At 45.8% G+C, this 13539-nt stretch overlaps 1 protein-coding gene across 11 annotated transcripts in view; it reads left to right on the plus strand.

Moving 5' to 3' along the window:
• The window catches only part of Herc1 (HECT and RLD domain containing E3 ubiquitin protein ligase family member 1), a 162602-nt gene that overhangs the window by 147418 nt on the left and 1645 nt on the right, over positions 1-13539 (plus strand). For all 11 annotated transcript variants that reach the window (XM_036192321.1, XM_036192314.1, XM_036192311.1 and 8 more), the window contains 7 exons: positions 2450-2619; positions 3681-3850; positions 4069-4234; positions 5162-5238; positions 6657-6909; positions 7382-7534; positions 9738-10043. In XM_036192321.1, the coding sequence (XP_036048214.1) occupies positions 2450-2619; positions 3681-3850; positions 4069-4234; positions 5162-5238; positions 6657-6909; positions 7382-7534; positions 9738-10043 (1295 nt within the window). The remainder of the gene's footprint in view (positions 1-2449; positions 2620-3680; positions 3851-4068; positions 4235-5161; positions 5239-6656; positions 6910-7381; positions 7535-9737; positions 10044-13539) is intronic.

Raw genomic sequence — 13539 nt, forward strand, 5'->3', positions numbered from 1 at the left:
GGCTTCTAGAGCATTCTCTGTGCTACAAGCACATAAATATTTTATATGAGGCATTTCTCTGCAGACTTAAGTGTCTAGCAAAGACTCCTGTGCTCTCTCCTTCTCTCTCCAGTCCCAAAAGAAATCAGCATATGTTTTAGGCAAGCAAAAATTAATTAGGTTAGAGCATCTAAAAGTATATTTTTATATAGATAAAAAGATAACAAATAAAATTGGCCATGATGACCCAGCTTTAATCCCAGCACTTAGACAGAGGCAGGAGGATCTGTTTGAATTCCAGGCCAGCCTGATCTACACACATAGTGAGTTCCAGGGTAGCCAGGGCTGGTAGGGAAAGCTCGTTACAGAACAGCAAGAAGGTGATAGTTATTACAAAGATGAAAAGCCCTGAGGTGTGTATCCCTCACTCAGTAGCCGTTGGATACCAAGTGGCTCCCTCCAAGTCCAGCTGCTGCTGTTTTATTCCAGTGTTGAGTATGAACAGTAGCTGCCTTTAAATTTTTTTAAATACGACAAAATCGTAATAGGCATTAAAAAAAAAAAAAAAAAAAAAAGACTTGATAATATAAGTCAGGGCTTGGGGAAACAGCTTATTCAGTAAACTTCTACCACACAATCATAAGGACCAGTGTGTGAGCCCAAACAGCCACATAAAGAAGCCAGGCATGTTGGCCCAGGTTTGTAACCCCAGTGGTGCTGAAGCAAAGACAGGCAAACCCTGGTGGGGCTCACTGCCCAGCTAGCCTGGCCTGGTCAGCAAGCTTCAGGCCAGTGGAAGAAGATCCTGTCTCCAAAAAGAAGGTGGATGGTCATCCTGAGGAATGACCTCCAATTTACTCATACATGCACACACTGACACATATGCATAATTTTCTCCTTTAGTAAGGACCCTCCAATAGGCTGTATCTTCCATTTCCCTCAAATGTAGCATTACTTTAATTATGGCATTCTTCTATAGTTCCCACATTTGTGATACTAAAAATCAAGCCCTAAAGCACTTCTTGCTGGCTTCTGGTGTCTGAGGTATTATAATTTCTGAAGCCGTGTGTGACTGGGTGCTTAGAGTCCCTTTTATTCTGTTCATCTCCCTACTTCCCCAGCAAGTCTTTGGGGAAAACTCCTCAGAGACATTTTTTTTTTTCTTAAGGACTAGCAGTCACATAGATCCCCAACAAGCAGAAGATGAATACCTGGTCCTCATTTGCACCATGCATTAATATGAGATTGACAGTTATTGAATAGAAAAGGAAGAATCCACCCCCACTCAACCCCAACTGTTTTAGTCCCTTTATTCAAACAGAAACTGTTAAAAGAGGAAAAAAAACTAGGTTTCCTCTGTTTGGGACTTTTTTGTTTTATTTTAATTTTGTGTGTTTTTGTTTTGTTTCATTGTTTTGGATTTTTGAGATGGTCTCATGTAATCCAGGCTAGCCTTGAACTTGCCATACTTCTGAGGATGACCTTGAACTCATGTTGGAATTATAGGCCTATCCTACCATGCTTGGCTTATGATATTTGAAGTTTTAAGGATCAATAAACTGTCCTAGTCAGTGTTCTTGAAGAGACGCTGTAGCTGGAGAGCTTCTCTCCAGGTGCCACCAAGCCCCTGGCAGTCCCACAACCCATGTATAAAATAATCATACAGACACTTATATTATTTAAACTGCTTGGCCATTAGCTCAGGCCTACCATTATCTAGCTTTTACTCTTATATTTAGCCCATTTCTATTAATCTATACTCTGCTACGTGGCTTGTGGCTTACCAGTGTCTTTATACATTGCTTCTCATGGCGGTGGCTGGCAGTGTCTCCTCCCAGCCTTCCTGTTCCCCGCCTTCTCCTCTTCCTTGTCCCGCCTACCCTATCCTTCCTGTCTGGCTACTGGCCAATCAGCACTTTATTTATACAGAGTGATATCCACAGCAAGACGCCAAGACCATGGCATGTCTTATAAAAGAGAACGTTGAATTGGGGCTGGCTTACAGTTTCAGAGGTCTCGTCCATTCTCATGGCAGCATGCAGGCAGACCTGGTAGTAGAGAGGTAGTAGAGAGTTCTGCAGGCAACAGAAAGAGAGAGACATGGGCTTGGCATGCGCTTTTGAAACCTCACAGCCCACTTCCAGTGCCGTACTTTCTCCAGCAAGGCCACACCTACTAATCCGTTTCAAGTAGGGTCACTCCTGGTGCCCAAGCATTCAAATCTAGGAGCCTTTGGGGCCATTCTCATTCAGACACCACAAGTACTGAAGCATCCAAAACATTCAGATGAGTTAATGGGTAGAGGAATAGATATCTATGTAGAACAGTAAATACAGCAAAATATTAAGTATAGAATGTAGGTAGTGAGATTGTGTGTCCATTGAGGGATTATCTTGTGTTTGAAAGCTTTCAAAATACTTGAGATGGAAGCGATGCATGTTCCTTCACAAGAGCTTCTGTGCTTGGGCAGGTGTGTCGGTGCCTCTCCAGCTGGGCCTGCCTGACACAGTGCCCCCGCAGTATGGGGCACTGAGAGAGGTGAGCATCCACACTGTGCGGGCCAGGCTCCGGCTGCTCTACCACTTCTCTGACCTCATGTACTCATCGTGGAGGCTGCTGAATCTCAGCCCCAACAACCAGGTAAAGTGCTGGAGTGGGAAGTGGTACCCAGGGTATATTTGCAAGGTCCCGGGGCCGTTCTGCCCTTGCGCAATTCTCTCATGGCTAATGTGTTATGCTCTGACTCAAGAAGGATGGGGAAGTCAGCACTTGGAATTCCATTGTATTGCTTATTTGGAGACAGGTGGCTGGACAGACAGTGTTTTGGTTTGTCTGAAACTGGAGGAAGCATGAGTGACTGAGCATGTCATAGCTCCTGCCAAGTCTAATACACAGTGTTCAGCAGCTGATATGTGGCCAAATGGTAGGGTATTTTCCTAGCCTGCACTAGACACCTGGGTTCCATGCTAGCCCTGGGAGAAGAAAGGGGGAAACGTCTAAGTACACAGTGCTGCTGCTAGGAGTATAGTACACAGGGTTAAAGAATTAAGTTAGCTGAGAAGTTTAGGATTCTCAATCTAGTAAAGGGAAGTTAGGGAAAATGAAGTAAATTTGACTGACTTGTCTGTCTTTATAGAGTAGACCCACAAATTAAGAAATAACTAGGTTATCTAATAAGTAAGCATGTCTGCCAAAATAAAACTCTCAGTCAGAATCCTTAGGACCCCAGTCATGAGAGGAAGGGGAAGAGCTGATGTCTTTTTACAGGTAGGCGACAACCAGGCAGGAGGAGGGTCTGTCCCGCTAGAGTGTCAGTGAGCTGGTTCTAGTTAAGTGACAAGTGTCTGATAAGAAGCCATGTGAGAAAAGTAGCTGAGAGATATCTGAATAGTACATTTTCACTTGCTGAGAATTTATGTGTATACACGCAGACTGAAAGGCAATGCAAGGTGTTAGTGGGGTTATCTCTGTGTGGATGAATGATGGATGGTTTTATACCATGTCTGGATTTCTACTTTTCTGTGTTTTATAAGGCTTTAAAAATGGTAGTCATATTTTATCAGTATTTTTTTAAGTTATTAATTTAACTGAGACTCAGATCTATTATTTTAAAGGACATTTCAGAAAGAAATTATATTTAAAAGTACTATTCTTTTAAGTCTGAAATTATGCCATCTCTGATCTCCTTATGTTGTCTACAGAACAGCACATCTCATTACAATGCTGGGACATGGGGCATTGTACAGGGCCAACTACGACCTCTGTTAGCTCCAAGAGTCTACACACTCCCCATGGTCCGCTCCATAGGGAAAACCATGGTTCAAGGCAAAAATTATGGGCCTCAGATTACTGTAAAGAGAATATCAACCAGGTAGGTCATGTGTGTTTCTCTAGTTAGAATATTACTGCCAGCTCATCTGTGTGCCTCAGCTTCTTCACTTATAAAGGGTAGTGACAGCGCTCACTCTAGTCCCCATGTCTGTTCACTGATGGAAAGATACCACTAAGGATCTTTGTGGTGAACTGTGGAGATGAAGAGTTATGTTATATTACTCTTTTGCTGTTTTATTATTTCTTTTTTCTTTTTAGAGGACGGAAGTGTAAACCCATCTTTGTTCAAATAGCAAGACAAGTGGTGAAGCTTAATGCATCAGACCTCCGTCTACCCTCCCGAGCATGGAAGGTTAAGCTGGTTGGAGAAGGGGCTGATGATGCTGGCGGAGTATTTGATGACACCATCACAGAGATGTGCCAGGTACATGCATGAAGTGTCCCTACTAAGGTCTGTTAGTGGTCTTTTGACTATTGTCAGTATAGCATAGCTGCATCTGTGAGTCTTTCAGTTATGCTGCTAATGCTGTGTAGTGAATTGCAGTGAGTTTGGGAAATGTTTTATGGAGATCCCTTAGCACGTCAAGATCACTGACTTACCCATCCACCATGTTACGCTGTAGTAGAAGATACAGTAGTGACACATGAATACATTCTAGGAGACAGATCCAGGACCACTGTGTGATTTATTTTGGTGCTTCTACAACAAAGTGGATCCACCAGGCTCCAGAAGAATAGAAACATGAGTGTTAAAGAGTTTAAACTGGGACCAGAGAGATATTGCAGTGATTACAAGCACTTAGTGCTCTTCTAGAGTATGCAGGTTAGGTTCTCAGTGCCCACTCTCAGCTCCGGAGAGTTCAGCACCCTCTTCTGGTTTCTGAGGATACTGCTTGTATTTGATGCACAGAACCATACAAGTAAACACAGTTTTTGAAGTTGAAACAGTAATTTTTAGAGTTTGGACCAGTTCTGATTTTATAAGCCACACTGGCAGACTGCTTCGGGATTAGTACTGTTCTTTCCACTTTGCCTGATAAAGCCTGTGGCTTGAGTGACACTCAGCTCTCACTATTGAGTCAGTTTGGAATTTTACCACACCCTGCTCTGAGCTGTACAGGTGCTCCCTGGTGATCTTGCTCATGCTGCTTCTTCATTCAGAGGTGATTTCTCACATAAGGACTTCATAATTTCTCTTTAAGTTTGGAATCACAAAAAGAACTAGACTATAGAGATTGCTAAAGCATAGCATTTAAATTCCTCAAAATATCCCCTTTCCAGTATTATCTTTAATGTAGTTGGTTTATGCATTGATTGTCATTTCTCAACAAACCACTTTCTTCTCCTGCAGGAACTTGAAACTGGTGTCGTTGACCTTCTCATCCCATCTCCTAATGCTACTGCAGAAGTCGGTTACAATAGAGACAGGTAAGAGAGACCTGCTTCTCAAATGTCTTAATAATGACCGTCACCTACCGAGTGCTTCCTGTGCACCAGGCACTGTTTCCAGTACTTCACATGTGTTTCCCACTGAGTCCTCACTGTGACCCTGAAGCAATGCACCCATCATGCCCCTGTCATGGTGACAAACAGACACTGCCATCCTCACTCAGTACTGAGAAACAGATGGATGGTAGTACAGAAGGAAGAGGAAACTTAAAGTCACTTATGAACCCTGGCTGCCATATGTTTCTTCAGGCTTTACCATGCATGGTTCATTTAGATTCTGCTAATGCCATGTCATAGAGCTGGTTGTTCACAATCCGCTAGTGTCCTTGTATTTGTAATTTTTTAATTTTTCATCTTTCTCTAAAGACTTAGGAGTTACAAGTGAAATGATTGCAGAATGTGGGGCACTCTGGAGCAGGAGGCTGCTAGGCCATTCTCTAGCTCTTTTACCTTTCTTCTGAGTATAGTGGGGTTTGGCGGGGCATGCCTGTAACCCCAGCGCCTGGGAGTGGAGGTAAGAGGATCATGAGTTTGACGTTAGCCTGAGCTCTGTAGCAAAACAGAAACAAAATAGGAACTTCAGAGATGGCTTAGTGAGTAAGAGCACTTGAAAACAAGAGGACCTGAGTTCAGATCCCCAGGACATAAAACCTGGGGGGTTACTTGTGCCTGGAACACTGATGCTGGGAGCTAGAGACAGGCCAATTCACTGGCTGGCCAACCTAGGCAAAACCAGGTAAGCTTTACATTTGGTAGGAGGTCCAGTCTCAAGATCCAGTCTCAGAAAATAAGGTGGAAGGCAGGTAGGGACACACTCCATAATCCTACCACTCAGGAGGCAGAGGCAGGCTGATCTCTATGAGTCTGAAGCCAGTCTTGTTTACATAGTAAGGTTCAGGTCAGCCAGACTCTGTCTCAAAAAAATAAGGTGGAGAGCTATAGAGGAAGAAACTCAACATCCTCCTCTGGCCTTCACATACTCATGAACCCACCACATGTACAAGCACACATGCACACATGCATATTCTCTGTCTCTCACACACATGCTCTCAATCTCTTTCTTATACATACACATATAAATACACACATGGAGATATTAATTCAGAATGTTGTCCCTATGCTGTCCAAAACAATATTCCTGTGTAGTCTGGTGAACACTCAGATGTGGTTAGGCTAACTAAAGATCTGAAGTTAAGCCTGGTGTGATGGCACGTGCTTACAATTCCAGCACATGAGATCAAAAGAGGGGAAGTGGGGATGTTTAGACTGGAATTCAATAGCTCCATGTAGTTAATGACTGCTAGATTCAACAGCACAGGTCTAATCTAATGTTCTAGCTGTGGGGAACTCATTTCTGATGGGAGGAATCTTTGCTGAAAATTTGCTTTTCTTCATAGGTTCCTTTTTAACCCCTCTGCCTGCCTTGATGAACACTTAATGCAGTTTAAGTTCTTGGGAATTTTAATGGGGGTTGCCATTCGGACCAAAAAGCCTCTGGACCTTCACCTGGCCCCCCTGGTGTGGAAGCAGCTGTGTTGTGTTCCACTCACCCTGGAGGACCTGGAGGAGGTGGATCTGCTCTACGTGCAGACCCTTAACAGCATCCTTCACATTGAAGACAGTGGCATTACTGAGGACAGTTTCCATGAGGTAAACCCTGGCACATGGAGGCTTCTCTACGGACGTCCTCTATGTGCATATGGGAAGTTCTCTGTGTAGAGTCGAATGCTGTCCTCTTTCTGTGTGCCTGATTCTGACATGTCTGGGCCAAGCTGCTCCTGGCGGCTCAGTCTTAGTGGTCCCAGTAACTGCTCATGTGTAGAGCTGGTGCTCGTCCCCAGCTCCTGTTTCTTTCACTTCAGCGACTTTTCTGCCCATCAGAGTGGAAAACCAGGGGTGCCAACTGGAAAGGGACCTGTGTTCCTAGGTGGCCAGAACACAGTGAAGATGTACCTCTTTTTACCTGTATCAGATGGGTCAGCATGGTCTTGAGTAGTCATACCTGCCTGGACTGCCTTGTTTTTAGTACTAAAGCCTTATCTTTCTTACTGTTTTGTGTGTGAGACATGCTTTTGTTCTCCTCTCTACCATGTAATAAAATTTCTTGTTTTTCTTTTCTTAGATGATTCCTCTTGATTCTTTTGTTGGCCAGAGTGCTGATGGCAAAATGGTTCCCATAATCCCTGGTGGAAATAGTATCCCACTCACATTTTCCAATAGGAAGGAGTATGTGGAAAGGGCCATTGAGTATCGACTGCATGAGATGGACCGTCAGGTGAGATGAAACATCATGGTGCAGGAGGAGGTGCCTGGAATGCTTTAATTTATCCAGACAAGAGCTCACCAGTTACTGCCAGATCTGGCCGTTATTTACCATTGATGTATAGATTCACTTGTATCAGTATTTTAGACCTTACCCAGAGACTTCTTAGGCCATATGTCACTGCCCATGTCCTTAAGTCAGCTCTGAGTTGATCATTGGTTGTGAGGAGAAGCTCTCACCCAGCACTGAGGCCCTCCTTACCACTCCTCACATGTCTGGCCCACAGTTCTTACTACTTCCCATCCAGTGCCCCACTCCAGCTGGGTCAGTCAGCCCTAAATATGGGTCTTACAGCCTCACAAGAGCCTCTTCCCTTCTGACCTAGACCTGCCTTTGGCCTAGCTAGGAGTGCACCTCCTTCACAGACCTGCTTCTCCTAACTGGGAGAGACTTCTTCCCTTACTCTGAAACACACTTAGCTTGTGTCATATTTGTGTGGTACAGTGGCCTAAGACCATCTGAGTCTTGTTTCTCCAGTCCGCTTGAGAGGCGGCAAGTGAGGCGCTTACCTCCTTTGTCATTGGTGGTCTCTGGTCTGTGCTAAAACACCGGTAAGCACTGAGTTAGCTTAGGGCAGGAATAAGTGACCATAGGGTTGATATTCTGTCCACAGTTGGCTCTTTTCCAAAGATCAGTAATAGTTTTCATTTTTAGGGTATGTTGGGCCTTTTTAGCTCTGGATCCAGGCTCTGAGGCTATCTAAGTTCAGTTATTTGAAGTTCCATACCCTTCATTCTTGGATCCTTCTTTGAGTTTGGCTTTGGGGCCAGTTCAGTAGTTAAACTGTTTTCCTTAGTTTAGCAAAGGTAGGTTCAGTCGGTGACAGGGTTTACAGGGCCAGAGTTCAGGGTTTGTCTCCAGTTCATGATGGAAAGGGGTGTAGGGGGGGGGCGGAGGTTGGTGGTGTCTGTGTATGTGTAGTTGAGAATTAAGGTCAGGGTCTTGTCGGTACGAGGCAAGTGCTACACTACTGAGCTATATCTCCAGTCCTGATGAAAAGTGTACTGGTCCAGCCTAGTGCTGAACCCCAGTGTGTGCACTTTTCTCCATGGGGTACTTAGGGAGATAAGGGTTATTGTCAGCACTTCATAGACGCAGAGTCTAGGGAAAAATAAGCATGTGGCCTCTGCAGATCCAAGAGTCCAGGCTTCCCTGCAGGCTGGTTCTCCTGACCCTTTCTCCAAGCTCCTGGCTGTCTGCTGTGCTCACTCTCTCTGCCTTGTTCCTCTCTCAATGAACTGGCTGCTTCTGTTTTCACTTCTGCCTCTTCTTGTAGATTGAATGTTCCTCCTGTGACTGTCCCCAGTCACCTCCTTGCCGCCTCCAAGCAGCCAGCCTCACACCTCAGTTTTTCTCCAAACAGTCTTTGTTTTCTGTTTTGCTGGCCTTGTTGGGTTGATTTTGACAGTCTGTAGTGTGGATATACCCCTTAGTACCTCGGGGATACCATCAGCAGTCTCTCAGCACAGGCACAGTAACTATAGCAGCAGGGCCCCCCAGGGCCTTTCCAGGGTGCACTTTTCCTTTTTTGTGTCAGAGAGAAGCATTTGAGGTAAGTAAGGTTGCCTCCTGTCCCACAGGGGGCTTCTGAGCAGAGGTCCGGTATGTCCTTCTTTGTTCTCAGCTGCCCAGATCATCTTGTCCTCATTACTCATGGTGAACACTAGTTACCTCCTTTTTCATTTGAGAACAGTTAAATGATAGTAGTGCTGGATCCCAGACTTAGAATGCAATGTCTTGACTAAATTCTTTGCCTTTACTGACATTCTATTATCTATTCTTCGTGCTTTTCAAAAAGTGTTTTCCAATGGACACAGTTTTTATGAGAATAATCATCTGTATCATACCAGTACTCAAGAGTGGCCTCCGTGGAGGAGGAGATGGACCAGTCACACAGCACACAGCAGCACATAGCTGCATGTGACTAGAAACATGAGTGGGTGGCTACTGACTGGGGCCCCAGTCACTAAAGTTTTGTGGGGAGAGAAGGCCAACTACATGGAGTTGGAATTAAGACTGAAAAGAGCGTGAGAGTCCCGAGCAGGGCGGAGCGCAGACAGGGTAGCCGGCCACAGCCCTCCGGCCTGGAGTGGACAGCTTGTTCTGTGATGTCCCCTGCACAAGTGTGTGCTAATGAACACTTCTCCTGGGACAGGTGGCTGCAGTTCGGGAGGGGATGTCCTGGATTGTCCCTGTGCCACTGCTGTCCCTCCTCACGGCCAAGCAGCTGGAGCAGATGGTGTGTGGGATGCCTGAGATCTGTGTGGAAGTCCTGAAGAAGGTCGTGCGCTACCGCGAGGTGGACGAACAACACCAGCTGGTACAGTGGCTCTGGCGCACGCTGGAAGAGTTCTCCAATGAGGAGCGGGTGCTCTTCATGCGCTTTGTGTCTGGGCGCTCCCGACTGCCAGCCAACACCGCCGACATTTCTCAGAGGTTTCAAATCATGAAGGTCGATAGGGTAAGTATGCAGTTTTCCTTCCTTGGTTAAAATTTGCCCTCTTTTTCCTTTTCTGTTGCTTACCTGCTGGGGAAACCAAAGTTGAACCCCCCCAGAAGGCCCACGCATTCAGGCTTTAGCTCTTGGAACATCCAGATCTAAAAACTTAAGGTATAAACTTGAACTTCAGTTAGCTGTGGTGAGAAATAGCCTAAGTGAATGTGGAAAGCCTGTTGCTGCCAGTACCTTCCCTTCCCCACCTGAGTGGGTGAGGGATCCTCATGCTTCTGCCTCTCAGGCCTGTGCCTTTTCTATTTGTAACTTGTGTGCCAGGGTCCAGTCTTGTTTGGTGCACACCTGGTGTGCAGGAACCTGGAGATCTAGGCCACAGTGCTAGCCAGCTGTGACACCATAGAGGCTCAGGCGGCAGACCCCAGCCTGGTTGCATTTGGAGGTGGTTTAGGAATAAACAGCTCAGAATCTGAAGCACACGTTGGGGTCCAGAGCCATCTTTCTAAGTCCACTAACGGCTGTGGCTCTTTCCTTGTAGACCTTTTAGGGACCCCAAGGTAAATGCTGCTTGCCTTCTCCACAGTCAAGCCTCTGCCCCCACCCCTGTGTCCTGGTCATAATGGGCTTCTGTCTGTCTCTGGCTCCAGTAGAGCATGCTCTTTTTGCTTTGGAGCCTTTACAGAGTGAGTTCTCCTCCATGCCCTTCCAGCTATACCTAGCAAGCTCTGCTCTTTAAGGATAGAGCCAGTGTTCTCTCTAGGATATCATCCTCTGGGATCCTTTCCCAGGCTTTCTGCTTGACCTTCTCTTGGCCTCCACACTCGGGCACAGCCCCTAGAGTATCTCTGTCCTCCTTGTTCCTCAGCCGTCCCCCTCCCCTGTGTGTGGCAGCTCTCTGCAGGTGCAGGTGTTTGGGAAAGAAAATCAGATGCTTCACCCGGCGCTTCCCGCAGCCTCGGTGTCTGCCCTGGGTTCTTCAGCTGCTCCTGAGGTTGCCCCAGTCCTAGCTTCTCAACCCTCCTAATGCTGCACCTTTGATCCAGTTCCTCATGGGGCCGTTATTTTGTTGCTACTTCATAACTTGTAACTTTGCTACTGTTATGAGTCGTAATGTAAATATCTGATAGGTGGGGTTGGGGACCACTGCTCTAGACAGAGCTCTGCTCCTGGAGCCGCCAGCTGGAGCTCTGTTCCTGGCCTGCTGGAGGAGGCTGTGAAAAGATCCTTTCCACACATTCATTCTCTGCATGACTAGCCAGAAGCTGTAAAGTCAGTCTGTCTGTTGTTGCACAGTGAGGTGGGAAGGAGGTAACAGCTCCTTCTGTTCAGTTCTAGAAATGACCCCTGCCCTGAATGTGCCCCAGGCTGCCTAGCCCCCGCAGGAGTTAATCTGTCACTAATCTCCCGCCTCAGTAAACTGACCACTGGGGATGTTTCCTTTGTGGCTTTCAGATCACTTCTCTAGTGTCCATGTTTAGGTCATCAAAGTCATCTGGTGGCCTTTCCCTTCCTCACTGTCCTTAGCTTTTCTGCCCATATCCCTGTCATCAATCAATCTCAATCTCTCTCCCTCCCTCCCTTCCTCTTCCTCCGTGAGCGCATGCGCGCGCGCGCACACACACACACACACACACACACACACACACACACATGCACAGGCTGATGAGCTTCTGCGTCCCACCACTGAAATGCAGCCAGCCTGGGGGAGCTCTGAGAAGCACTGATTTCAAAGAAAGCGAAGCAAGGAATGTTGTTCGAACTTCTAAAGTCCTTATGATAAAAAAACTCAGAGCCAGATATTGATGTGAATGCTGAAAGATGAGAGAGACAAAGGACTAAGCCACTCTTACCTCTAGGACTCCTCAGCCTGAAAAGTTTTCTTCAGCCGAAAAAGCCTTTAGTTCTGTCTCCTCACTCCTTATATACCTTCCTTGTTGGGATTAAAGGCATGTGCTTCCTGGTATTGGGATTAAACATGGGTGCCACCACTGTCTGGCTTTGTTTCTCTCCTAGTCTGAATCAATCTCATGTAGTCCAGGGTGGCTTTGAACTCACAGAGATCCAGACGGATCTCTGCCTCCCAAGTGCTAGGATTAAAGGTGTGCACCACAACTGCCTGGCATCTATGTTTAATCTAGTGGTTTTTTCTGTCCTCTGATCTTCGGTCAAATTTTATTAGGGTACACAATATATCACCACAAAGGAAGAGAAGGCTGGTAGGAGGAGAGGGGGAAGGTAACCAGTAGGGAGTCCTGCCCTGGCACTCACAACCCAGCACTGCAAGGAGAGAACCATTTACTATTAAATACTTTGTAGTGGAGCTGAAGAGATGCATTACTCAGAGGTTAAGAGCATTGGCTGCTCTTCCAGAGGTCCTGAGTTCAATTCTCAGTAACCACATGGTGGCTCACAACCACCTGTAATGAGACCTGTGCCCTCTTCTGGCTTGCAGGCATACTTGCAGGTGGAACACTGTACACATAATAAACAAATCTTTTTTTTTTTTTTTTTTTGAAAAAAATAAATCTACATTTTTATTTAGAGAATGCTTAATAAACAAACATGATAAGTGTGCATAGAATGAACCTAGGTCCATACACAGGGGAATGGATAAAGAAAATGTGGTGTACATACACAAGGGATTCTTTTTTGTTTGTTTGTTTGTTTGTTTTTGAATGCCGAATGCCGTTTATTGAAGGAGGGAGGAGGTCTTAAATACAGGCTTACAGCACAATGGGAGAACCCCAGAGGGCAGAAGTTCGTTTCCGATGTTTTACAATCTTGCATCTAAGCTGTTAACACCCAATATGCTGGATACACAGACAAGGAACTTAAGCATTCAGGAGGGTGGCATCTCGAAGGGAATTAGCATAGAGAGGATATCAAGGTCAGGGTCAGCAAGCAAGGCAACAGTTACCCAAAACTCGGGCCAGGGACCTACAGGTACCCCACTTTTACTAAAAAATGAGCTTCTGACTTAGGTTGCGTGGGACGTCAGCAGGTCACCTTACCTGTCATGGAAACACCTGTCCAGGCCACACAGGCACTCTGCCTTAAGTTGGTGAGCGCCCCCCAGGAATTACCCGTCTCTGAATACTCATTATCATACAGGCTCAATCATGTGAGAGCTGCAGAGTTAACTGTTGCCAAAGATCTCTAAGTGGCACTGGGCTTGCAATCTGTGTGTTTGACACAGAAAAGACCAACAGAAGTCTTAACCCACCCATAGCTGGTAGGCTAAAGGCCACTGAGCCATTTCCCTTCCTTAACAAGCATTACTGCAAATTGGAGTCCTTCTAAGATGGTATCCCAAAAGCAAATGGAACTTGAGTTTGTAAATTTATAACTTTCAAAGCCAATCAAAATGTATATAACTATTGACCTAAATTTGTCATGCCCAATAGAATAAAAGATTAACTGTAGTAGCTACTTTTGCTGCCAGGGTCTCCACTGTGCTAGCTGTAGTAACCAATTATGAAATGGCAATCCCAGAAACAGTAGCAGC

The sequence above is a fragment of the Onychomys torridus genome, chromosome 7 (genome assembly GCF_903995425.1).
Source record: "Onychomys torridus chromosome 7, mOncTor1.1, whole genome shotgun sequence".
In the NCBI taxonomy this organism is placed as follows: domain Eukaryota; kingdom Metazoa; phylum Chordata; class Mammalia; order Rodentia; family Cricetidae; genus Onychomys; species Onychomys torridus.